This window comes from Neovison vison, chromosome 2 (genome assembly GCF_020171115.1).
Source record: "Neovison vison isolate M4711 chromosome 2, ASM_NN_V1, whole genome shotgun sequence".
NCBI lineage: Eukaryota > Metazoa > Chordata > Mammalia > Carnivora > Mustelidae > Neogale > Neogale vison.
Genome location: NC_058092.1, coordinates 160,737,980 through 160,765,404, shown reverse-complemented (window position 1 = coordinate 160,765,404; position 27,425 = coordinate 160,737,980). Strand labels below are relative to the sequence as shown.

The following is a 27,425-nucleotide window of genomic DNA, read 5'->3' as shown; positions in this document are numbered from 1 at the left end:
CTCAAGTAGACAGAGAAGGAAGCAGGCTCCCCACTGAGCAGAGAGCCCGGTGTGGGGCTCAATCCCAGGACCCTGAGATCATGACCTGATCCGAAGGCAGAGGCTTTAACCCACTGAGCCACCCAGGTGCCCCGAGCCCCCAGATTTTAAATTGCAGCTTCTTACAAAGTTGCAGCATGAAATTTATTTTAATGTTTTGACTGTATAGTACCAAGAAAGTCTGGTTTGAATGTAGGTGGTTATAGATGCTTAAGTCATTTTGCTGTATCTGAATATTTTTTTAAACGATCCAAAACTAGAAAGAAGACTGGTACAGCTGCTTTTTTTTTTTTTTTTTAAGATTTTATTTATTTATTTATTTGACAGAGAGAGATTACAAGTAGGCAGAGAGGCAGGCAGAGAGAGAGGAGGAAGCAGGCTCCTTGCTGAGGAGAGAGCCCGATGCGGGACTTGATCCCAGGACCTTGAGATCATGACCTGAGCCGAAGGCAGCAGCTTAACCCACTGAGCCCCCCAGGCGCCCCGACTGGTACAGCTTTGATTTTAAGCTGAATCACTGGAGGACCTGGTTGGTTTAGTCCATTAAACATGCTTTTAGCTTTTAGCCCCTGCATTGGGCTCCCAGCTCAGCAGGGAACCAGCTTTTCCCTCTCCCTCCTCCTAGGCAACACCCCACCATGGGGTGGGGGGAGAGGCTGTGCTTTTGCTCATGCAATAGTTAATTAACAAACCTATTGATCTTATCTTTTGTTTTTCAAAGGTAAATCACTGAGTGCCTGACAACCACTTGCATTACTTCTCATAGACCAGTCATGTGAGACACCCAAACTTTAATTCTGTGCTGAGCATGAGACCAGAGCCAGTGCCCAGCCCCTCCCACAACTATAGGGTGACACAGGGTTCTGAGGGAGGGACCAGCGATGCTCTTCAGCCAGGCCAGCATCATCTCCAACAGCCAGGCGAGCCATTGAGTTCCAGCATACATAAATTTAGGATGACACTCTTGAGTTTTTGTGTCTATCATTTTATTTATTTTTAAAGGAAAACGTGGGGGTGCCTGGGTGGTGCAGTCAGTTAAGCTTCTGACTTGGTTCAGGTCAGATCCTGATCTGAAGGTCATGAGACAAGCCCCACATCCGGCACCACGCTCAGCATGGAGTCTGCTTAAGATTCTCCTTCTCTGTCTCTACCCCAGCCTCCCACCACCTGCACTCACACGCATGGCGCCCTCTCTCCGGTAGGAGGGGGCAGGGAGAAAATGTTATAAAAACAAATTCGCATTGGGCCCTGCAGCACTGGAAGATACTTATAAAACATTGGTTTGTAGAAGGTTGCTCATATTAAATCATCATTCTTTACCTCTGTCCCTTTTAGGTTCGATTTGCTGCTCTGATTACCGTGTTAGCTCTGGCTGAGAAACTAAAGGAGAATTATATTGTCTTGCTACCAGAGTCCATTCCTTTCTTAGCTGAATTGATGGAAGGTAATTCCTAAATTACTAAGAAATAATTAGAGTAAAATTCTGTGAAAATGTACTGAGTGATAATGGGCATGTGGATAGAATGGGGTGAGCCCTTGGCTCCCATCTTCCTTCTACACCCCATCTCCCGCTGCAGACGTGGGAGGCGGAGTTCCTGTTTTGAGTAGGGTGAGGGAGTGCGTTAGGGGACCACCAGGTGTTCATAAGAAACTTCGTTTACACTGTATTCACTACCTGTACTTTGGTGTTATGATGGTTAAGATCGTCCTATATGGTTTTTCATCAACCTTAGATATTTCTATCCTTGAGTATCCTGGTCCCCAGACATAGGGCTATTGTAGCAGAGTGTCTAGTGCCATTAAGATGGCAGTAGATGAGCTGCCTGTTAGTAATGACCATTTACTCCATGCTCTGCATGCAGGATCTCATTTAATCCTCATGCTGGGCTATATGCCATTATCCCTGTTCTCATAAAGGAAGAAACTATAGAGGCTTTGTAAGATTCTAATAAAGTGGGACAGGTAGAAGTAGGGTTGGAATCCAGCTGTGTGCACCTGTGGACATATGGCACTCATGCCACCATGCAGCCCGAGGGAGAAGCGTTGAGGTCTTAGCCAAGTAGACAGATACTTTTTCATGTTAGTGGTTCGCTACTTTTCTAAAAGTACATTCACCTCTGTTTCTTATGTCCTGGATGAGGGGCATCACTAGGAATTTGGGAGTTTCGTTAGTGTACCACTGTGTTGAGGGATCCACATTACTCAGCTTCCAGGTCCAAAACCAAGAAGGGAACAAAGACAAGAAGGGGGCATGCGGAGGAGGGGTTCCACGATGCTCTCTGCTGCATTTCCCCCTGGTGACCAAACAGTGGCCACAGAATGCAACACCTGAAGTATGAGATGAGTGGTTATTGAAGCAGAAGATTGGTTCAGTTTTTATTTTTGTTTTTTAGATGAATGTGAAGAAGTAGAACATCAGTGCCAAAAGACTATTCAGCAACTGGAAACCATACTGGGAGAGCCGCTCCAGAGCTACTTCTAAATGTTGGGCTTTTGGTGTTTCTTCTTTCTTCCTCTGTTCAGAGGTCAGATTTTTCATATTTTTATTTTTGGGTGTTTGGTACCATATTACTTTTGGTACCCTGACCCCTATATGGACTTCTTTATAAAACTCCTGCCTGGTTTGTGCTCCCATAGAGCCTCTCCCACCCCCTGTATATAATGGCCGAGAGAGTAAATGGTACCTGGTGTTTGTTTGCAGTCTGTGTTTGTTTAAACATTTGTTGGAGTCTTTTCTGATTGAAGTTATTGATACTATGGCTGTGTTTAAGTTGGGCACTCAGAGGTGAAAATACCTCATTTAGACAGTAAACCCTAACTCTTTCCAGAAAGGGAAGTCCTCTGTGCATGTTGTGATCTCACTTACGGTAGCTCTTCAAGACAAGGACACACACTCAGCAGCGCTTCGGACTGGAAGCTATTTGGAATACTTTTCATTTTGGGTACATGACACTTCAGCCCTAATTTTTGTGTGTGTGGCCACAGAGGGAATTAGTTCTGGAATACATTTCCCACTTACGACTAGAATTGTCTTCTTTACCCTTCAGTCTTTGGGGTGCCACAGTAGTGGGCTGTGGAGGCAGGCCCCAGAAACACTAGGTGGCATGGCTCCTCCGGGATTAGAAGTGATCGCATTTCCACCGGTGGTGATCCAAGAATTACTTGTATGAGAAAGTATCATTTGTTTCAAAGCTTTGAAGTTTTCTAATCTCTGATTGTCATGTGAAGCAAAGGCTTAAAGAAAATAAAACCTGTCTTTATTCAAGGCATTTTATTTACTTATGCCTTTTTAAAAAATTTAGAGCATCTAAGAACTTCCCATAGAATGTTTAGTTTGAAAGCCTCTGTTATAGAAATTTAGTGAGGAACTGAGACAGAGAAGTAAAAGGCTAAACTGCAGCGTCAGAGATGCAGCTTGGGAGAACTGGGCACTCCCAGCTAAGAAATGTCTTGGTAATAAGATTAATTCGTAAGTGCTAACAGCTTCTTTTTAAAATACTGATTTTTTTTTTTTTCCTGTCACAGAACTTGTCTTATGGCTTAATAATACCTTCATGTGTAACAAAAGAGCAAACATAAGTATGGTTAGGTATTAGCGAAAACAATATATGTGGACTTTTATTTTTCTCTGAATGGCCTATAGTCTGCATGTCTTAATCATGCCCTCTGATGTTCTTTTTAAAGGGGGAAAAAAAAACAAAACCCTGGGGGATTCCTTCTACAACTTTTGCAGTGAAAGTTTAAGAGGCAACATAATTAATTAACATGAATAGAAAAGAATTAAGTGTCAGAAACTTCTACCCTGAGTACCTCTAAAAAAAAAAAATCAGATTGCTAGTTTTAGTCTTTTTGGTATATGGGTACAAATAATTTCTAACCAAAACCTGTAACGAAAATATTTCTAAATGCTGGCAGCATATTCAGCCCAGGAACTTAACATGATAAAATGATCAAACTGATTCAGCTTTTTTACCTCCTTACTCCCAAGCCTTTGAAATTTCCTGTAACAAGATCTGACCTGTAAGAATTGTAAAAGAACTTCTGCCAACTCACTTCAAAGAATAGAAAAAATTATAGAAATGCAATAATTTAACCTGCTGATACAAGTCTGATTTTAATCACTTACAGTGGAACAGTGTTTTGATCTCTGTCGCTAATGATGAGGGACTAACCTTTAGAGGAGCAGAAAGGCAGGGTTCGTTTGCATAGGGACAAGCAACAGGTTGTTACACCCCCTCTCTGCCCCAATGGCTAAAGTCCTGTGCCTTAAATTTTCTGTTGGGGTATGTGCAGACCTCGGACTCATCCTGAATTCAGGTACACTAAGCATTTACTGACAGAGACATCACTGGCCTTGAGACTGACATCAAGTTAATTTTAATATGACTGGTTTTGTTTTGCTGCATTTTTTGCCTTAATCTTTGTGCCGTGTTCAGATTTTGTAGTGTTAAATTATTTGGCAATGCTTACAGCTAGTAAAGCTAGGTATTTATCATGCCAAAGGAAACTGCGAGATGGAAGGCAACATCAGTCCTTTCCATTATGGGATGTGATTGAACTTTAGGTATGAAAGTGATCGCTGGAGAAGTAGTGTTTCAGAAGTTAGTTTATGTAGGTGACTTCACAGCTGAGTAATTATCTCTGGTTACTTTATGTGACTAATGCCTGTGGGAAAAGCAGTGGCATGATGTCAGAGCACAGAAGATTCTGAGCTTGAGAACAGGGAATATTGCACTCCACTGTATACTTATGGCCCCACACAGTGCTGACAGAAAATAAGTACTCCCTGTATATCAGCTTCTGTACCAACAGATACTTATTGAATGTGAAGATTTAAAAAAGAGGCGGCCAGGGTGGGAGAGAGAATAGAAAGACCTGAATAATGACTGTACGTTGCTGTTGCCTCAAATTTCCTTATTCTGTGCTAGACAAAGCCACACTGTCTGGCAAGGACTGAGAACGCCTAGTAGGACTTATACAAGCTCATCTTAATATATATATATATATATATATATATATATATATACAAATATAACAGATGCATTTTAACAAGGCCAGTGTTACATAAGTCATTTTGTATTTCAGTTTTTGTAGCAAGCATATCAGCTACCAGCTCCTTACTTCCAGTAAGTGAATATCTCCATCAATTTCCAGTGTGTCGATATCGCTAAGCTCTTTAAATCTGTGTTTGTACTCCAGGCTGTGTACACCATTTACTGCAACCTTGAATTCTCTAGCGTCGCAATAAATTATCATCTGGAAGGAAAGTACACACAACGTTAGTGGCTCCCCTTGGGTTTACTTTATACCAATGTTCTCCCAGCCTGCTGCTGTTAAACTTCAGTGTCTTAGAAGTTATTTGGTAGTAGCACCTTCTGCTTTGTCCCACTCAGGAACTGAGTATGCTTGGAGCTTCACACTGTCCCTATGGCCTGAGGCCTTCCTTCCCTCAGCACATTTCCTCTGCTGTCCTCTTTCCTGCCTGTTGTCCCCCCTCTCCTGCCAGTGTTCAGGTACTGTAATGACGCAGGAAACTGCCGCCACATTGGCACTCACAGAGAAGCAGATTCCAGCTTACAGTTGAAAACCAGGGGACCTGGATTGGGACTTTTCTGCCTTAAACTCTAGGGTCTTAGACAAATCTTATAATCAAAAACCAAGCTTTTGCACTCTATAAGATTGCACAGCTGCCTCGTGGCCCTGACTTCCCTCCCAGTTCAGCACCTCTTGGTCTCCATTTGTTTCCCAAAAGCTCAGGCTTCTGTGAAACCATGGAGGAATTCGCATTCCGACAAAGATTTCAGTTCTGATTGGTGACTAGTGTGAGTCTTTGAGAGGTGTCTTTGCCTAAAACTCAAAACAGTGAAAACCAAAAGAAACTCAAATCCCTTTAATTCACTTTTACACCTAAAATTCCTATTTCTGATAAGACATTCCTGCTGCCAATCAGCCACAATTCTGCCATTTGTTCTCCACTCCCGCTAAAAGGACCCATGTGGTGAACCTGCACTATGTTCTCCCGACTGCGTCTTCCCTCTGTCAAGGCTTCAGCAGAGCCGAAAGGAGCAGCCCTGCTGCTAACCCGGCTCCATCCCCAGGGGCCAGGCTGAGGCAAAACCTAAATCTGCAAAGAAGCAAAGAGTGTATTTATTCTTTTGCTCTGACTAGTACAAAGGTACCTTTGACAAAATCTCAACACAAAATACAGCCTCGTGCCCGGAAGGGGCAGTGGAGGGGCACAGTGGGAAGAGTCTATCAGTCACCACATGGTACCAGAGCAGGTGGCACACCGCTGCCTTACCGGCGGGCGGGACATCTGCAGCCCAGGGAACACACTGCCGCTACACAAGTATGCAACACACAAAAGACAGACCCAGCACGTGCACCCGAATGTTTATAGCAGCAATGTCCACAATAGCCAAACTATGGAAAGAACCTAGATGTCCATCAACAGATGAATGGATCAAGAAGGTGTGGTATATATACACAATGGAATACTATGCAGCCATCAAAAGAAACGAAATCTTGCCATTTGCGACAACATGGATGGAACTAGAGCGTATCATGCTTAGCGAAATAAGTCAAGCGGAGAAAGACAACTATCATATGATCTCCCTGATATGAGGGAGTGGTGATGCAACATGGGGGCTTAAGTGGGTAGGAGAAGAATCCATGAAACAAGATGGGATAGGGAGGGAGACAAACCATAAGTGACTCTTAATCTCACGAAACAAACTGTGGGTTGCTGGGGGGAGGGGGGTTGGGAGAAGGAGGGAGACAAACCATAAGTGACTCTTAATCTCACGAAACAAACTGTGGGTTGCTGGGGGGAGGGGGGTTGGGAGAAGGGGGTAGGGTTATGGACATTGGGGAGGGTATGTGCTTTTGGGTAAATTGGAAGGGGAGATGAACCATGAGAGACTATGGACTCTGAAAAACAATCTGAGGGGTTTGAAGTGGCGGGGGGGGGGGGTGGGAGGTTGGGGTACCAGGTGGTGGGTATTATAGAGGGCACATCTTGCATGGAGCACTGGGTGTGGTGAAAAAATAATGAATACTGTTTTTCTGAAAATAAATAAATTGGAAAAAGAAAAAAAAAAAAAAAAAAGACCCAGAACCTCCAAGAAAACATGGAACAACAAAATCCCTCACAACCACTGGATGTTCTAGAACAGCTCATACCAACGTGATTTGATGATTTAAAAAAAAAAGTTTACAGAACTGAAATATTTTTTTAAAGACTGTAGTAGGTAGAGTGAATTTTAAACAACGAGGAACAGAAGATACTGGTTAAAATCAAACTAATAGTATAATGGAATAATCGAGAATCTTAAAAAAGGCAGGCATTTGAAGCAGAAAAACCGATCACTATAGATAATTAACAGTGGTCTAAGAGGAGGATAATTACTGTTCTTGAGATACAGAACAAAAGTTAAAAATGATTATTTAAAAGAATTCTTGTCCTTTTCCATTTTATTACAGAACCAAACTTGGGGTCAGTTCAAAGAACAAGTAATGTCACTGGTTTCCTGTCACCAACCCCAGGGGTCCACTTCCTTCTGGAGCAGTCACCTCTGTGTCCTTCCAGTGAGCCCCCTGTTACCTTTTATACCTGGACTCCTGCCTAGCCAAGAAAACCCCTGTGCTACACTCCCCCCCCATCTTGTTCAAATCATCCCCTCAATCTAGAAAAGTCACCTTTCACTTCACCCTCCTACATCCTTCTGAATTCCAAACCAATATCCACACCTTCCAGAGAACCTCCTACAACTACTTCACATTGGTCACAGCATGTACCAGGAACTTACGAATACATATGAAATGTCTGAATGCCGTCTTCTATTCAGCCTTGATGTTCCTGCTGTTAACTACTACTTTTGATGAGTCCTTAAGAACTCCGTGTAATGGTCCAGAGCATGTGACCGTTTGTAGGATGGAGAAGCAGGACCTAAATCAGTGACCCTGAATGACCATGTAAGGCAGTGCTTCACCTAAGCTGGTGAGCGGACCTATCCAGCCACCCAGCATCCACGTCTCATCTGCTCAGCATCCAGAAACATTTTGGGAAAGGCTGTTTGACCATAATATTCACACACTTGGGGGACTCAGGACCGTATGTCTTTAAGTTCTAAAGGGTCTAAACCTCTTTTTCCTCGAATATATACAAACAGGACTAACCTGGAAGAAAGGACTGCCACCTAAAGCTACATATAACCAAGATGGCAGGTGACAGAGCAGACAATTTCATGGTTCCTGTGTCCTCAGGTTCACTTAGCATTAGCCTAAATCTGTCTTGAGGCACAAGGTTCCTGTTAAAATTCCTACAAACTAATATGGCACCACATAGTAATAATTCCAATGCAAACAATGTGCTATTCTACTTGCTATGCCATTTATGCCAATCAAAATATTGACTATATTTTGAATGCTTTTTATATGCACAGCCTCCAAATAACAGCTAAATGCAATCTCCACATGGACTTGATTTTAAAAGACCATTTATCCTATCCCTCCTCCCAGGATTCTTTGCTCTGGCCCATAACGTAATCTTACCTCAAAGTACATCCCAGGACTAAATGGGAAACAGGTAATATTTCTCTCTTCTTCTCCCCAGGCCTCGTGAAGAAAAGAGTTTCTTACAAATGCTTTAATATTGAGGCGTGGGTTCAAGTGAAGAGCAATATCCTTTGATTTTCCCGATACGAGGTTAACATTAAAGCTTTTGAGAGAATAAAGAAAATTAACCGGGAGTCAGCAGTGCTCTTCCTACAATTTTTAACAATCAGAACTGAGCTCTCTTCACAGCTACACAAAACGTGTGCACACACAGACTCAGGAATATGGATGAAGGTAGAGTTTTAAATTCAGAGTTAGCATTCCACTGATGTAAATATGCTCTTTGCAAAATAAAAACCTAAAAAACTTGAACATTAGAGTTGAGGCCACAGATCTGGGTGGGAGGCAACTGAAGGGTTAGAGCAAGTAACCGAAATGCTTGCTTCAGGCTGCAGCCCTCTCAAGTACTGTTCTCGGTCAACGTTTACAGTTGTTCTGTTCTTCAGTCTATTGCTTTCTAGGAAATAGGGGATTTCAAGCTTTTGAATGTCTCTAGAAAAGGTTCTTCAGAAACTCTACCAAGTCACATGACGTAAGGGGCCCGAACAAGTCAGCGGACCTCCCGGCTGCCCTCAAGTCTTCAAGGCACAGGTGGGCTTCCCGGACAAAAGTACCACCCTCCTGTGTGGCTACAAAAAGCCTAGCTCAAAACCCTGGCCTTCAGTCCCTGATTCTGCCACCAGCTCGTTAGCAGTCTTGCTGGCAGCCTGACCTCCCGATGCTTCGACAGCCTCACCTTTGTGGTGAGGATCAGGACACTAGGCCCACGCCCGTCTCCCAAGACTGTTAGGGGAAGAAGACAGGAAGAGACGTGTGTGAAAAGTGTTTGCACTCCTCCTGGTAACTGGTACTGACCCTTTGGCAGTTTTATTCACTTCTCCTTTAATGAAAACGGTTCGTCCAGGGCCCATTGAGGAGTTCAGCCTCGCAGTAAACGGCAGAGTCTGAAGAGAAACCACAGTGAGCACTAGAAGGCCTGCAGAAAGCGACCTCATGGGAGAAAACTGTCCGAAGACACGGGGCCATGGTTAAAGGCCTTCCCCCTGTAAGCCCCAGCGATCACTGCCTGGCTCACAGCCAACACTCAAGGAAAGCATCTCAGAAGAGGCAATGAATAAACGTGAAGTGGGGCCTGAAATCCCACGTGTGAGTCAAGCACACTCTGAGAAAGTCGCCTACGCTCAGGGCCGTGCTCCACGTTCTGCCTGAGGGAAGCGGCCCAGGTGGGAGCATTATAGAAACACACACTCAGCCCAGAAATACGATGCCCAGCGGACTCTCCTCTGTCTGGGGTCCGCGCAGAAAGGCAGAGTGGCTGCTCGGGGCTTCTACTGAGGGCAGAAGTTACACATTACCAGCTAATTCAAACTTAATCGGTTATACAAAATTAAGAAAATTTTTGGTTCTTCAAACCTTTGACAAACAGCTGGTAGGTAGTATTTTGGCGCAAGTCAAAGTGTGATGGGCAGTCGAACCTTTGCTCTTGGTGTAGACAGTTCTGGGTACGATTTTAGAAATGTCTCCTCTATTACTAGGCTGTTGGGGAAAGAGTTCTGCAGTAAGGTGGGGAAGGAATGAAGCTGTCTTCTAAGGTTTAAACTATTCACGTCCTGGGCGATTTTAGAAAATGTTCCCTGTTATAACCTGGGCAGAAATACTTACATAATGTGGCGTGTCGGACTTCAGTACCTATTGGAAGAGAAAGTCAAAGTGAAGACATTTGAAAGGGAAAAATGCATTTACTAACATGAGCAGTCAGTGCCGATTGCTTACAATGGCCAGAGCCGGCGCTTCCTGACGGTGTGGTGTGGAGCTGTGAGCAACCGGCTGCTCAGGCTGGGGGTACAGCCTCATGGCCCTGGTCATCTGAAGCCTGTATCCTCTGGCATAGATTACTTTTTTGTAGGATTACATGTGAACTTCAGACCTATTTTATTTGTTCTTTCTAAGGTGCTCCCAAGATGCTGAGCTACTTGGTAGTATTATTATTCCATCTTGGTAGCTTAGTATTCCATCTATTAGGTCACAGGTTCCGAGACCATTAAGGTATCACTTTGTCCATTAATAACAAAGACTGTACTTGTTCCTGCCAGCGAGAAGATACATGTGGGAGTTCATGTGCCAATGCACTGTGTTCGGTATTTATAAATACTGTGACAGTTCTCTTCCACAGTTAAGAGTGAGAGGGGTTTTTTTGTTTTGTTTTGTTTTGTGTTGTTTTTCGTAAGAATGGCAGCTAGTGGGCAGATGCACTGAGAGCTCAAGCATCTGCACAACTAACAGGGCCTGGGACAGAAGGAAAAGCCTTAAATTTTCAAATGCTTACTTCAAGCCTATTAATATTAAAAATAATTTTTCGCATTAAAAACATAATTTTTAAAAACTCAGCCTACCACCTGATTTACATGGCAACTAAAAGAACATTTTCAAACTGGTGGTTCATTAAAAGATGTAATATTTACATTTTCTTTACTTATCTCTGTCAGTTCCAGAGTAGATGCTTGGGTACTTCTGAAATCCTGAAGATAAGATTAATTTTTAACATCCATCAGAATTCTAAATACAACCCTCCCTGACATATCAAAAACAATTATAAATAGTACTAAACATGAAAATATGCTTGAAAATTACAATCCAAAAATGTACTTAACGTAAGGGTCCTCCCCCCACCCCCAATCAGACTGACAAGCATTACAGAGACTAAGAAGGAGCATCGAGAAGAATGTGGGCGAGCGGGCACGGCTGCCGAGACTATAACGTTCCTGGAAAGCTCTCTGGAGGGTGAGCTCGCCAGCCCTCCAGCTGCTATCAGTTGTAACTTAAAATGCAAATACCTTTTGACTCAGACTTTCTACTTCTAGGAACTGATCTTTGACAAATCCTCCATTGTATTCCTGTGTCAAGGAATTTGCCCCTGTTAAAAAGGGTTTTTGTTTTGTTTTGTAGTCACTGTTTTGGGTTTTGTTGTTGTCAGAGCCATACAAGATTTGAGATCCTATAGACACTGAAGCCCTGGCCCGGACATAGCAAACTACCAGTCTGAAAGATTCACTTCCAAGAAATTAATACACTAATGACGGAAACATTTATAGAATTTTTACCTTAACAGAAGACACTAAAGATATTTCCTACCGTTTCATCAGAAGACATCAGCGAAGAAGAGCCCAGCGGTGGAAGGGTACTCACCGAGCTGAAGCTATAACCAACTGAGTGGATATTCACTTTGCCATAAATGCCCAGAGTGTCTACTTTCCCTGGGCTAATCCTGTGGGCATAGAGCAGTATGTGTTTCCCATTTACAGCCACCTACATGGACAGAGAAAACAGCCCAGCACCCCCGGAAAAAAACAACAAAAAAACCAATTAATACATTTATTAATGCATCCAAATTTAAATCATGTTTACTTGGGTTTAGTGTCTTCTCTCACAGGTCTGCACATTCCATGTCTGACCAAACTGACTGGAAGCATCCATAATATTAACAATGTTTCTTAACTTCCTCTGAGGAACAACCGTGGACCCTCCCTGTCCACCGACAAATTACGCATTCATGAATACAGATGTGCATAGGCATGTGTGTCCCCGTGCAAGTACATGAGACACTGGGCTTCAAAGTCGCCCAATCCCCTTGTCCTGCAAGCCTGCCACCCCGCCCGCTGTCCTAGAGGACCACACTCTAAGGAAGACACCCTGCACACCACAGGTGCTCAGTAAATCTTGTATCTGCTGAATGAACACACATGGGCCAGCTACTCAGTTCAGCTTCAATTCCTACTGTAAGTGGGAAAAGGCTCACCCTCAAGGCAAGGGCTGCTGTTGGGAGGAGACCAGAAAGTCACTCCCGAGCATCCTGAAGCACCGGGCCTGCCAGCAGGGACCCACACCACTCGGCTCCGCGGCCCTCCCTCCCAGACAGGGGATGTCAGGAGAACACAGGCCACATGCAGACCATTCCCCGACCTCCAGGAGCTTAAAATCCCACTGGTTGGGTAAAAGAAACCCAGAAGAAGGCACCGCAGTACAGGAAGGAGTGTTTTAAAGAATGCTGTAGAGACAAGTGCTCAGAAAGCCAGGCAAGGGAGGGATAAATGGCAGCTGGGCGATTCAGGGGCGTTGTCTTGGGAGCATATACTGAAGGACAGAAAGGACCTGCACCAGAGATGGGGAATCTTCCCTCTAAGGCGAGCGGATCTCAGGTCTGGGAAGTTCGAGGCTCCACGGGGCTTGCGGGCCAGTGCGCCCTGTCCAAAGCCTCCAGGGCCACCTTCTGCCTCACCCCTACATGCTAGTACGGGCAGGGTCTTTATCGCTTGAAGCCAGTGCTGGTATTTACTATGCATAGGACTTCTACGAACTCCTCTGCATCTAAAATCTCATGATCCTAAAGAACTTGTGGCGAGGGCACCTGGGTGGCTCAGTGGGTTGGGCCTCTGTCTTCGGCTCAGGTCATGATCTCGGTGTCCTGGGATCGAGCCCCGCGTCGGGCTCTCTGCTCAGCAGGGAGCCTGCTTCCCCCTCTCTCTCTGCCTGCCTCTCTGCCTACTTGTGCTCTCTCTGTGTGTCAAATAAATTGAAAAATAAATAAAAATTAAAAAAAAAAAAAAAGAACTTGTGGCGAGACTTAACTCTGATTTCCTATTCATCTGTGAGTTCCGGATGCCCCCACATTTGGGTCAGGTGATCACGGTTTACTATCCCAGTTAGAGGATGCTGTGCTGATTCGGATCTAAGCTCAGCCATGCTAGCAGAAATGAGATCAAATAAAAAGGCCTGGCTACCCTGGACACATATTACGATGAAACACCAGAGGCAGTCACAGGTGTGCACCACCTCACATTCAGGTACTCCCCTGGCCCGTGCTTTCGAGCCAAAGGATGGAGCCAAAGGATGAGTTCATGGACATGCAGAGCTGCCCTGGGTGCTTATGGTCATTAATGAGGATTCCACTTTCTTTCTCCAAAACCTACCTGGAATTTATCTTTCAACACCATAATCACAATTTCAAAAGATTTTTCTTTTTTGAAAGGCACATCGTAGGTGATCTCTTCCCATCCCCATTTTTCATTTTTCAGAGTATTGCACACGATGCAGTCAGACCACTTGAAGCGCGGATTGAAATGAAAGGCCACATCAGCACGCGGCTTCACGCTGCTCCCGCACTGCAGATCGACCTGGAACCTGCGAGAGCAAGGAGAAAGGGCCGTGTGGGAGCCCAGAAGGAGGCTGCAGGGGGAAGCCCAGCAAGCACAAAACTCCAGCCTCAGAGACTTAGGACTGAGCCTCTGTTCACTCACCCAGGTGGCCTAAATACCTTCTTACAGAATCTTCCTTTCCTTCCTCAGTGCAGAGCCCTGAGCTGGGGCTGGGGCCCTGTCTACGCAGAGCAAGAGCCCACGTTTTCCAGCCTCCCTGGAAGGCAGGTGGCCTCCGGTGCCCGAGGTTCTACTGAGGTGCAGATGCTCAGGGAAGACTCGAGAATGGCCCCAGTCAGCCGGCATCTGTCTTTTGTCCACTCCCCTCCACTGCCCACTCCCCCCAAACTCTATAGGCACCCACCCAGCTACCCAGACCTGGTGTGAGGGCTAGGTTTCTAGCTGCCACTAACCATGAGAAAAAGGACCCAACCCCAGGGACAGCAGAACCGTGAGCTGGGAGAGGCCTGCTCCTCTAGATTCTACAGAACTTCCTAGAAACATGTGGGCTATTTTCTTCAGACCTGACTTTCACTTCTTACTTAAACCGCTGTCATCCGGGCCTCAGAGCTGGCCCAGCTCGAACTCAAGACAGCCTCATCCAGTTTGTACCAGAGCAAGCGTCAGACAACTCGCCCGGAACAGATCATAAGCAATGCTGTGGGAATGTTACACTGCAACTTGACCTTGTCCCTGGGGTCTGACCACGATTCCCATTGCTAACTAGATCTCTAATACTTTACAGCAGTAAAATAAAACATCCAAGTGAACTTTATCTCAGCCGCTCATTCCCATCTCCTCAGCACCTGGGCCATTGATGAAAGCAAAACGAGGCCTCAAAGTACCAAAACAGTCTCCCCACAAAAAGTTCAATCTTGTTCCTTTTTCATCTAACACGATGGCTTTACCTGTCCGAATCACAGGGAACATGCCCACGTATTACAATCAAAGTTCCAGGCTCCAACTGCCCAGGAATGGTTCCAACATAGGGGATTACCTAGGAAAAAATAATTTTAACAAGTGGATGTTTACAGAAAACAAAGACTAGATTTTTGAAAGGATGCATGTAAATCTCAGAATCTAGCATTTTCCAAGTCACTATTCAAATAGGATAGTGACAGGCTCTGAAACATCCTGGAGTTCTTTAGAGAAAGACACAGCTGGAAGTTCGTAGAACTTTTTATTTGGCTGGGGGCTTTGTGAAATGAAATGTCTACTTAATAGGATAATTCTGCTAACAGAAGTAACAACTTGCTGTAAGTCCTCTCCCCCTCCCCCTCCCTTTCCCCTAAAGTTCCACTAATGATCCGAACATGGAACTGAAACCACGCAAGGCCCCAAGCCCATGCTGATGGAGGCAGCAACATTCACTTACTGCCTAGGGAGGGGGCTCCAAACATAGTCCCTTCTCCACACCTGGGATCTGAGTGTCTAATCTTCCCTGCCAGGCTTCCAGACCCTTGCTGGCAATCAGAACCATGTGATCTTAGGATGCCTATGGTCTCTCAAGGCCTAGAACCCACCTGGCCTGGCTTGATTCAGTCTGCAGACTTAGGTTGTTAACACAGTATCCCGGTCTCTGCCTGCCCCTTTATCACCTGGAATTCAGCCTTTCTGTCTGGGTTGGGACACACTATCAGATCTTGTCACTCCCTTTCCCCAGAGTGGACTCCACCATCCTCCCCACCCACTGGCTGCGTTTCCTGCATCAAGACCATTGCCCCTTCTACTCAGGGGAATCTGAGCAAGACAAGCAGGCCAGACGCCATCATGCCCTACACCAAGCTCACTCCAGTTATGATAAAAATGCTAAAGTCTATCCATAGTAGCCCTGATCATCAGGAAATAAGACCTAAAATGAGAGAGCATATAAAAGTAGTTGTAGAGGGGCACCTGGGTGGCTCAGTGGGTTGGGCCTCTGACTTTGGCTCAGGTCATGGTCCCAGGGTCTTAGGATCGAGCCCCCACATTGGGCTCTCTGCTCGGCGGGGAGCCTGCCTCCCCCTCACTCTCTGCCTGCCTCTCTGCCTACTTGTGATCTCTCTCTGTGTCAAATAAATAAATAAATAAATAAAATCTAAAAAAAAAAAAAAAAAAAAAGGTAGTTGTAGATTCGTTGCTCCTAAACGGAAAATCTCAGTTCAAGGGCCATCTCCTCCATGAAGCTTTTTTCAGACTCCATGGGCCAACAGACTTAACCCCTCTCCAAGGATCCCTCACAGCACATGAGACACTGCCTCAATTTTAAGCTGCGCAGGGCAGGCCTCAGTCGGCACCTTTAGGCGCCCACAACTGGGGTCAGGAGATGATCAGTGGTTACATGGTGAGGAGTTAGTGCTCCTCAGCCCGGAAACTGGATTCCGGCAAACCACACATATGCCGTGGAGTGGCAGCTGAGCAGCGGCAGCTCAACGAGCGTGCTGCTGCCTTGACCAGTGAGCCAAGCGATGGCCGAGCACAGCAGGAAATGACTGAAGCCAGCTGTCACCTAGTGGGGTGACAACTGCTGAGAGCAAGGAGGGTGGGAGGAACAGAGCCCATCACACCAGAAAACACAAGACACGCACAGGAGGCTACTGCCCCACACCAGAGTTGCTGGGTTTTGCGTGGAGAGGATACGGAAGGAATTACACTTCCACACTGATCTGGGCCACGGCCAATTCCAGGAATAGCCAGCAGCACCCTTCGCAGGGTGAACCTCTTAATCAACGAAACAATCTTCGTGACTTCGAATTTTATATACATTTCAACTGTATTTATGCAGAATGATGCAAAAAGCTTAGGGATATAAATATTAGTGAGAAAAAAGCCTGTAGAACTAGACACAGTATGATCTTAGTTAAGTTAATGATAAACATAAAAAAACCCCACTGTAATGAAAGAATGTTAACAATAGTTTTCTTAAGGAATGGGATCTTAACTTTCTTCATGTATTTTTATATTTTGCAGATCTCTATGATAAGCATTTATATATATTTTTTTTTAAAGATTTTATTAACTTGTTTGACAGAGAGAGATCACAAGTAGGGAGAGTGGCAGACAGAGAAGGGGGAAGCAGGTTCCCCGCCGAGAAGAGATCCCAATGTGGGGCTCGATCCCAGGACCCTGAGATCATGACCTGAGCTGAAGGTAGAGGCTTAACCCACTGAGCCACCCAGGTACCCCCATTTATATTTTTATAACAAGTTTTTATTATATATTTAACTTAAGGTTTGGAAACTTTCTGAGACCAGTAATCTATTCCCGTCACTGCCAATAAGTTCTCCCCAGTTGTTGATAAATTGTTCCAGTCTGAGAAAAAACAGTGCTGAACACCTTCACCCTCTGCTGTTTCAGCTGTCTGCATGAACACTTTCTACATAGGAAAGCACCCTCCACGGTGTCAGTCATACTCAGGTGACTGGGACGGTGTGAGTGACACAAAAGGCTCTGCAGCCCACTCCTTGAACTCAGCCCTCTGCAAAAAGGGAGAAGGGTATTGTTTTGCAGGCAAATGTCAGGCTTCGGATGTTTCACCAATAATTTATGTAAAAAAATTAAAAGCCAGTTCTGATCACTCTGGAGACAATACCGTAAGCCGAAGCCATACTTGGGTTTAGTGTTACCTGCCGGAACGTCCTAGCTGTCTCATCCTGCTCTGCCTGTTGTAGGATTACTTCCGTGATGTCTGCTACCCACAAAGGCCTAGGCGGTGGCTACAGCTATAAGAAGTATGTGAGTCCTGTCTGGGAGGAGCTTATAACGCAGCTGGGGAAAAGTCGGAGCCCCGTGGAAATGGGATACTCTGGCTGTTCAGAATCACAGTCTTCTCCCGTATCTGGAAGATCCTCCCTCAACCTCATCCAGACTGCAGGGAAGGGCAAGGGCATGGGATGAATCCCCATCACTTGGGACTGCCAGACCTCCCCAGACGGGAAGTCAGAACCAGGGCAAGAAGCCAGAATCAGAGTGCTGGTTCGGCCGGTGGGCGGCAGTGCTCCCTGGGGTCGGAGGCACAGCTGGTCCAGGTGGGGTTGCCAGTGCAAGGGGACCATCTTGGGGGAAGAGGGGTAACAGTCGTACAGCACAACTTTGCGAGTCGTCTGTGACTCTGTAGTTGCCAAGGGTGGTTCTTCAGTCCTGCTAGAGATCCTCAGAACTACTGGGTGTCAGTGAATAATGCCTTTTCTGCTCAGACTGGCTCCTGTGCTTGCAGCTGCAAGCTCGAAGCTCAACACCTTCAAATATAGGGCAGAAGAGGCCAAATCGGTGCTCCAGAAACCATTCCAGGTTGCCCAAATACAGCTTCTAAGGAGGTGTGATATGAGCTGGGCATTTAGGAGGGGAAAGCCAGTTCAGGAACACATGCTCATCTATAAAAGCAAAGAGGCAGGAAAAGATGAAACAGATCTGGCAGACATAGGCAGTAAGGGGGCAGTACAGAATGCCTGGGTGGCTCGGTTGAATGTCTGCCTTCGGCTCAGGTCATGATCCCAAGGTCCTGGGATAGAGTCCCAGGTTCCTTACTCAGCAAAGAGCCTGCTGTTCTCTCTGCCCACTGCTTCCCCTGCTTGTGCTCGCTCTCTACTCTGACAAATAAAATCTTTGAAAAAATTAAATGGGAGTGGGGGAGAGTTCAAGACAGAGGGTCAGACTGCAGAATGAGATCATGAAAGCAGGGCTTGGGGATGCAGTCCAGTTGGGAACAGCACAGTGGAGCACTGGGCATTCACGGGGAGAGTGGCTACTTTAGGGAACCGGAGATAAGGATAAGCGAGGCTGATGGCAGCAGACATGGGGAGACGTAGGGAGGAAGAGACACACACAAGAACTACTTCCAAGGGAACGATCTACAGAGGGCCACCATCTAACATGGTCAAACTGAGGAGGAAACCAATTTCAGAAGGAAGAGGAGTATCATTTTGAACATGTCTGGTGTGACGGGTTGGGAGAACAGCTAAGAGCACATACACTGAAAGGAATAGCGATACAAGGGCCACACGGGATGTGAGAGGCCAGGACTCATGCTCTGAGTCCAAGAAGAGAGGGTTACTGAAGGTATCAAGGCATGAAACCTAAGAGAATGGAAAAGCTGGGGCAAAGGTTTATAAAATGGTTTGTAAACTGAGGGACTATGCAGAAGGGAGTTCACAGACAGACTGCCAGCGCTGCAAGGACTCCTGACGAGGTTGGCCCTTGGCTGGGGTCTAGGAACTTGGATCTGGGGAGAGCACCCACCACCCACACGGCTAAGGGTGGTGTCCTGTACTTAAACTGCAAGCCACGTGCAAGCTTCCCCAGTGGGAGGCATTTCACATGCACAGCTTGTTGCTGGGGGGTTTCAGTGGGTCCAGGGGAGCCCACTGGGGGAGGGCCTGCAGAACCCGGCACCTGGTTTCCTCTGGACTTCGCCCCAGGTGCCTTTCCCTTAGTGACGTTGCTCTGTATCGTTTCGCGGTAATAAATCACAGGACTCTGATTAGGACTCTGTGCCAGTGAGTCATCACGCCTGGGTGTGTGTGTCAGGGACCTCGATGCGGGGGATGGGAAGAGAAAGGAGAGAAAGCCCAGTCAGCTAGACACATCAAGGAGGTCAATTTCCACATGGGAAGACTGTCAAAATCCTTAACATGGATAAATAAGGAAGATTTTTTTAAAAAGATAACCAAGGGGGTATCATGCCCTTTGATCCAGTGATTCCACTTTTACAGACTGACCCTATAAAATTCAGGCATACACCAGGCTGTACCCCACAGCACTGATGGTATTTTCATGGAATCATCACAAAAGCCAACAGTCCTTTAAAGAAAACTGGCTGAATAAGTGACAGTACACCCATACCACGGGCCAGTCGTGCAGCCAGGAAGATACGCGAGGCAGTGCCACATGTACCGAAATCTCCAAAACGCATTCACTGGGGAAGCAGCACACAGAGCAGTGTCTATGCAGGCACACTCGGAGAGACTGTGGGCTCAGCTTCTGGACTACTTCAGTAAAGTGCATACGGCAGTAAAGCTCTTTAGATATGCTGTTTTGTTTCCCAGTGAGGAAGAAGTTGTATTTACATGACACCACAGTCTATTAAGTGTGCAATGGCACTACACTTAAAACAAAAAGTACTCTTAATTTAAAAATACTGCTACAGGGGCACCTGGGTGGCTCAGTGGGTTAAAGCCTCTGCCTTTGGCTCAGGTCATGATTCCAGGGTCCTGGGATCGAACCCGAATTGGGCTCTGCGCTCAGCGGGGAGCCTGCTTCCCTCTCTGCCTGCCTCTCTGCCTACTTGTGATCTCTGTCAAATAAATAAATAAAATCTTTAAAAAAAACCTTTAAAAAATAAAAGTAAAAAATAAAAATACTGCTAACAAAATGCAAACCATCATCTGAGCTTTCAGCAGGTTGTAATCACTGATCACTGGAATTGAAATGATAATAATGAAAAAGTCTGAAGTGTTCCAAGAATTTCCAACCTGTGACACAGACACGAAGACAGCAAACACTGTTGGGAAAATGGTGCTGACAGGCCTGACGTGGGCCTGCCACAGACCCTCACTTTGCGAGAAGCACCACAAAACGAGGTCTGTAGTGAAGAAACAGGATCAACAAGAGTGATACAACACACACTCTGGGATATTCACGTGTACTCTCAGAAAAGCTATACAAAAAACTGGTAAATATGGTTGCCTTCAGGGAGGGGAACCAAGCACCAGGGCAGAAGGAAAATTTATGGCTTAATGTAACCCTTAAATACAGTTTGAACTTTTAAAAATGATTTACGCATACTGTCATTAGATTTTAAAAATACTAATAAAAAAGTGAAAAGCCACTGGGTTTGACATAAATGAAATTAAATTTGGAACACAGATTATCCTCAAACTATTCAGGGCTTGGCGGCACGGGAGGAGGCATAATTAAACAGCAGAAAGGCATGGAAAGAAATGGAAACCCGCAAAAGGGAAGCTGATTCGGGGAGGGAGACATGACTTTAGTTATAAACTCCTCAGTCCTGAAAGGCCGCCAGAGCATCTAAGAGCATTAGGTAAAAGGCCAGAACTGCTCACATACTGTGTACATACTCAGAAGGTCTAACAGTGATCAGTAAAGACAAAAAATGGAAATGACTATTAAAGACAATGAGGAAATTAAGAGTTAAAAAAAAAAATCAGAGGGCAGAGCTGTGGTGAGGGAATGAAGACTGCAGAACGGATGCTGTCTCAGGACACTAGTCTGCAAGGGGACAACAAGAAGGACATGGGGCTGGATGAGACCATGGAGGTTAAGATTTTACTCTTTTGGGGTGCCTGGGTGGCTCAGTGGGTTAAGCCTCTGCCTTCAGCTCAGGTCATGATTTCAGGGTCCTGGGACGGAGTCCCACATCGGGCTCTCTGCTTGGCGGGGAGGGAGCCTGCTTCCCCCTCTCTCTCTGCCTGCCTCTATGCCTACTTGTGATCTCTGTCAAATAAATAAAATCTTAAAAAAAAAATTTAAAAAAAGATTTTACTCTTTTGTGTTTTAAGATTCAGTGGTAAGGCAGAAAGGGGGCTACTCAGAATACAAAGGAGAGAAGGATAAATGTGGAAGCGAGGTTCCCAAGGAGACTGGAAGGGTGTTTTGGCACCGGGTGGAATGAATGTTAACCGCCAGTGTAAGTCACTGCTAAAGAGCGTCTTAACCAGCTCACACTCGGTCACAGATTAAGAACTGCATAAACAGCAATCAGTGAAATGAATTAGGTATGAGAAAGCACACAGAACAAGTTACACAGTGCACTCTGCTTTTTCCAAGAAGACAATGTGGACAGAATTTGCTGCCAAAGTGGATGGAAACATTAGAAACATTAAGAAAAATTAAAAGACAGTAGTTTCTGTGTCTTCCTAAGTCAACGAACACACGAGTGTCCGCACTGCTTAAACTCTTCTCCCATCTGCAGCTAGCTGCCCTTCCACTGTTCAAAACACAATGGGTAAAAGAAATAAAAGCTGCCAAGTAATTTAGGGATTCTAAGTCAATCTACTAGGATACTGTACAACCTAGACTTAACAAGAACTATTTTCTTGCACTACAGTTATTTTGTTAGTGAGGGTAGCAGTGTGAGCACTTGGTGCTATGAATATTTCTTTAATAAGTTAAAGACGGAGCACAATGTCATTTTTTTTAAAGATTTACTTATTTTAGAGAGATTGAGAGACAGAAATAGAGAAAGGCATGGGGGGTGTTGGGGAGTAGGGAAAGAGTCCCAAGCAAACTCCGCACCAAGCACAGAGCCCAACGCAGAGCTCGATCTCATGACCCTGAGATCACAACCTGAGCCAAAATCAAGAGTAGGACGCGTCGCCCCAGCAAAATGTCATTTTTGCTATTCAGGTCAATCTTTCTATCTCTACCCTTTTCTGCTTGTGAAAACAGACTACAAAACAGAAAAGCTTAAAAAAAAAAAAAAAAGGAAAAGAAAGAAAGGCTATCTGCCAAAAATCTTTACTGTCGAGGAATGTGTCACCATAAACTACCCTCAGAGCAGCAGTGAGGCCACATGGACACCCTGGCTGTTTCCCGCCCTGGAGCAGCACTGTCTCTGGGCCCTTTGGCAGGAAATGAACGTCAGTGTACTCTTGTTTCGACCCTTCAGCTGAATATGCTAAACCCAGAAATTACAGAAATCATTGGTGTGCTTATACCAGGATGCACAGGGATTTTAGTCTAAAAAATGACTCTAAATTGCACTCTGATGAGGCACCTTCGTGCAGAAAGGGCAGAACTGCAGAGCGTCACCCGACCATCCCTTCCGCCTCCTGGCAGGAGTCAGGACTGTACTCCGGGCACCCTTGTGGACAGCTTTTTTTTTAATCTTTGCAGAAAGTCCATCTATAACCTTGAGATGTTGTTGCTGTTGTTTTTTAAGTAGGCTCCACGCCCAGCCTGGAGCCCAGTGTGGGGCTTGAACTCACCACCCTGAGATCAGGACCTGAGCTGAGATCAAGACACTTAACCAACTGAACTACCTGGGCATCCCCAACCTTGAGATGGTTTTTAACTTGAAGATACAGAAAATCATTTTAAATGTCTCACTGACTTCAAACTCGGTCTTCCTTTTTAAAGGACGCCTACTACTGAAGGCTATTTCTTCTAAAATGGAACTTGCTTAAGTGCTGGTTGTCCCTGCTCTGCATAATGACATCAAAACCTGGATAAAAGAGAATTACAACTAGAAAGTAACAAAAAAAGGGGACCACAAACTCTAATGAGACTGGCTTACCTGCTTCAAGGACTCACACCCTGTCTCTCTTGCCCACCAGTCTCCTAGGAGGATGGTTACAAAAGAAAAGCAGCAACTCTACCTCAGACCTAAATTCAGGATTCAGCTTCAGATATGTGGAAACCAGACATTTCTAAAAATTGTTGCCACCACATAAAACTAAAACAAGTTCATTACTTCCCAGGATATTCCTGAAACTTCCAGCAATTACAGTCACTGGGGCTCTTGGACCACAAGGCCCTAATTCTTCTCTTTTGCCATCTTTTGACCTTTTCCCCATACAAGTACGAAACAGTATTTGAAAGGCAGAGGGAAAAGCTGAGACATTTACTTCTCATGAACCGGGTCTAATGAAAAAAGAAAATTAAAAATTTGTAGAGCAATGAATCCATTTACCTTTGAAAATTATGTCCTGTGACTATCTTCCCAGAACCACCAAAGCTGGCTTTCCCGCACTGTACCTCCATGCTCTCCAGTCAGAACACTTCCTCACCACCCTGTATTGTCACCGTGACTTCGTCCTCCACTAGACTGAGCTCCACAGTCCCTGTCACAGTCCCTTTCCATATGTTTACTGAATTTGATGTTCTCTTCTCCCCAGCAATGGACAATTAGTATCCAATTGGATTTGCTCTAAATCCCGCCACAGATAAAAAGTATAGCAATCACTTACCGGGTTATAGATGATATTCTGCAGGTTTGTCAAGGACAACATCACTCTTTTCCACCTTAATGTTGGTTGAGGTCTCTCTGTGTAGGATCTAAGACTTTAAGCAAGTTTCATTTAAAGGCTTCCCAGATTGAAACTGATGCTCTTGCCCTATGTAAAATTAAAAGAAAGAAAAATTAGCATGCACTATTTTTCTTTTTAACCATTTTTAATTTAAATTACAAATTATTTTACTTATATCTACCAAATAATAGGATATTACAATCAAAGCTGTGACCCCAATTCTTTCATTGTATACGTGCACACTAAATAATTTTGTTCTTGAGTGCACATGAAACCTTCTCCAAAACAGACCACATACTGGGTCACAATTCAGGGCTCAACTGATGCCAAAAGACTGAGTTATTCCCTGCATATTCTCCGATCACAATGATTTGAAACTGGAACTGAACCACAAGGAAAAGTTTGGAAGGAACTCAAACACCTGGAAGCTAAAGACCACCTTGCTTAAGAACGCTTGGATCAACCAGGAAAACAAAGGACTGAAACAATTCATGGAAACCAATGAGAATGAAGACCATTCGGTCCAAAACCTACGGGACACAGTAAAGGCAATCCTAAGGGGGAAATACATAGCCATCCAAGCCTCCCTTCAAAAAATTGAAAAATCCAGAATATACCACCTATCTCTACACCTTAAAGAACTGGAGAATCAACAACAAATTAAGTCAACTCCACACACAAGAATGGAAACAATCAAGATTAGAGCAGAGATCAATGAGCTAGAAACTAGAGAAATAGTAGAACGCATCAATGAAACTAGAAGCTGGTTTTTTGAAAGAATCAATAAGATCGATAAACCACTGGCAAAACTAATCCAAAAGAAAAGAGAGAAGACTCAAATTAATAAAATTATGAATGAAAAGGGAGAGATCACAACTAACACCAAGGAAATAGAAACATCATCAGAAATTATTATCAACAGTTAAATGCCAATAAGTTAAGCAACTAGATGAAATGGATGCATTCCTGGAAAACTATAAACTTCCAAAATTGAACCAGGAAGAAACTGACAATCTGAACAGACCAACATCTAGTAACAAGATTGAAGCAGTGATCAAAAACCTCCCAAAAAACAAGAGCCCAGGACCTGACGGATTCCCTGGGGAATTCTACCAAACTTTCAAAGAAGAAATAACACCTATTCTCCTGAAGCTGTTTCAAAAAATGGAAGCAGAAGGAAAACTTCCAGACTCTTTTTATGAAGTCAGCATTACCCTGATCCTCAAACCAGGCAAAGATCCCACCAAAACAGAGAATTTCAGACCAATATCCCTGATGAATATCCCTGATGACACTAAGATTCTCAACAAGATCCTAGCAAATAGCAAATAGAATCCAACAGCACATTAAAAAGATCATCCACCACGACCAGGTGAGATTCATCCCTGGGTTGCAAGGACGGTTCAACATTCGCAAATCAGTTAATGTGGTAGAACAAATCAGTAAGAGAGGAGAAGAACCACACAGTCCTCTCAATTGATGCAGAAAAAGCATTTGACAAATCCAGTATCCATTCCTGATTAAAACACTTCAGAGTATAGGGATAGAGGGAACATTCCTCAACTTCATAAAAGCTATCTATGAAAACCCACAGCAAATATCATCCTCTATGGGAAAAAGCTCACAGACTTCCCGTTGAGATCAGGAACAGAACAAGGATGCCCAATCTCACCACTCTTGTTCAACACAGTATTAGAAGTACTAGCAACAGCAATCAGACAACAAAGAAATAAAAGGTATCTAAATTGGCAATGAAGACGTCAAACTCTCTCTTTGTAGATGACATGATACATTATATATGGAAAACCCAAAAGACTCCACCCCCAAACTACTAGAACTCATATAGCAATTCACTAAGGTGGCAGGATACAAAGTCAATGTACAGAAATCCGTTGTTTTCTTACACACTAACAACGAAAACACAGAAAGGGAAGTTAGAGAATCGATTCCATTTACTATAGCACCAAAAGCCATAAGATACCTGGGAATAAACCTAACCAAAGAGGTAAAGGATCTGTACTAGAGGAACTACAGAACACTCATGAAAGAAATCGAAGAAGACACAAAAAGATGGAAGACCATTCCATGCTCCTGGATCGGAAGAATAAACATTGCTGAAATGTCTATACTGCCTAGAGGATTCTATACTTTTAATGCCATTCCAACCAAAATTTCACCAGCATTTTTCAAAGAGCTGGAGCAAACATTCCTAAAATTTGTATGGAATCAGAAGAGACCCAGAATTGCTAAGGAAATGTTGAAAAAGAAAAACAAAACTGGTGGCATCACGTTGCCTGATTTCAAGCTTTACTACAAAGCTGTGATCACCAAGACAGCATGGTACTGGCATAAAAACAGACACTTGGACCAGTGAAACAGAGTAGAGAGCCCATATATGGACTCTCAACTCTAAGGTCAAATAATCTTCGACAAAGCAGGAAAAAATATACAGTGGAAAAAAGTCTCTTCAATAAATGGTACTAGGAAAATTGGACAGCTATATGTAGAAGAATGAAACTTGACCATTTTCTTACACCGTACACAAAGATAAACTTGAAATGGATAAAAGACTTCAACGTGAGACAGGAATCCATCAGAATCCTAGAGGAGAACATAGGCAATAACCTCTTCGATATCAGCCACAGCAACTTCAAGATATGTCTCCGAAGGCTAAGGAAACAAAAGTGAAAATGAACTTTTGGGACTTCATCAAGATCAAAAGCTTCTGCACAGCAAAGGAAACAGTCAACAAAACAAAGAGGCAACCCATGGAATGGGAGAAGATATTTGCAAATGACAGTACAGACAAAAGGCTGATATCCGGGCGCCTGGGTGGCTTAGTAGGGTAAGCCTCTGCCTTCGGCTCAGGTCGTGATCTCAGGGTCCTGGGATCGAGTCCCGCATCAGGCTCTCTGATCAGCAGGGAACCTGCTTCCTCCTCTCTCTCTCTCTCTCTCTCTGCCTGCCTCTCTGCCTATTTGTGATCTCTCTGTGTCAAATAAATAAATAAAATCTTAAAAAAAAAAAAGGCTGATATCCAGGATCTAGAAAGAACTTCTCAAACTCAACACACACAAAACAGGAATCATGGGCAGAAGACATGAACAGACACTTCTCCAATGCAGACATACAGATGGTTATCAGACACATGAAAAAATGTTCACCATCACTAGCCATCAGGGAGATTCAAATTAAAACCACATTGAGATACCACCTTACACCAGTTAGAACGGCCAAAATTAGCAAGACAGGAAACAACGTGTTGGAGAGGATGTGGAGAAAGGGGAACCCTCTTACACTGTTGGTGGAAATGCAAGTTGGTGCAGCCAATTTGGAGAACAGTGTGGAGATTCCTTAAGAAATTAAAAATAGAGGGGCACCTGGGTGGCTCAGTGGGTTAAGCCGCTGCCTTTGGCTCAGGTCATGATCCCAGGGTCCTGGGATCGAGCCCCGCATCGGGCTCTCTGCTCAGCCGGGAGCCTGCTTCCTTCTCTCTCTCTCTGCCTGCCTCTCTGCCTGCTTGTGATCTCTCTCTGTCAAATAAATAAATAAAATCTTTAAAAAAAAGAAATTAAAAATAGAGCTTCCCTATGACCCCACAATTGCACTACTG

At 44.5% G+C, this 27,425-nt stretch overlaps 2 protein-coding genes across 9 annotated transcripts in view; one reads left to right on the top strand and one right to left on the bottom strand.

Annotated features, from left to right (window-relative positions):
• Positions 1-2,739, top strand: part of HEATR1 (HEAT repeat containing 1) — a 47,495-nt gene extending 44,756 nt beyond the window's left edge. For both annotated transcript variants that reach the window (XM_044239400.1, XM_044239399.1), the window contains exons 44-45: positions 1,375-1,483; positions 2,433-2,739. In XM_044239400.1, coding sequence (XP_044095335.1) covers positions 1,375-1,483; positions 2,433-2,521 — 198 coding nt within the window. In that variant the 3' untranslated portion in view covers positions 2,522-2,739. The remainder of the gene's footprint in view (positions 1-1,374; positions 1,484-2,432) is intronic.
• The window catches only part of LGALS8 (galectin 8), a 49,991-nt gene continuing 24,042 nt past the window's right edge, over positions 1,477-27,425 (bottom strand). For 2 of the 7 annotated variants that reach the window (XM_044239403.1, XM_044239404.1), the window contains exons 2-12: positions 23,753-23,899; positions 14,756-14,844; positions 13,623-13,833; positions 11,842-11,961; positions 11,118-11,174; positions 10,318-10,344; positions 10,069-10,191; positions 9,511-9,599; positions 8,593-8,758; positions 5,161-5,295; positions 1,477-2,367 (exon numbers count right to left, since the gene is read on the bottom strand). In XM_044239403.1, coding sequence (XP_044095338.1) covers positions 2,242-2,367; positions 5,161-5,295; positions 8,593-8,758; positions 9,511-9,599; positions 10,069-10,191; positions 10,318-10,344; positions 11,118-11,174; positions 11,842-11,961; positions 13,623-13,833; positions 14,756-14,844; positions 23,753-23,794 — 1,185 coding nt within the window. In that variant the 5' untranslated portion in view covers positions 23,795-23,899 and the 3' untranslated portion in view covers positions 1,477-2,241. Of the gene's footprint in view, positions 2,368-3,619; positions 5,296-8,592; positions 8,759-9,510; positions 9,600-10,068; positions 10,192-10,317; positions 10,345-11,117; positions 11,175-11,841; positions 11,962-13,622; positions 13,834-14,755; positions 14,845-23,752; positions 23,900-27,425 lie in introns of those variants that run through there. The other 5 variants (XM_044239405.1, XM_044239407.1, XM_044239406.1 and 2 more) reach the window with 5 other exon arrangements.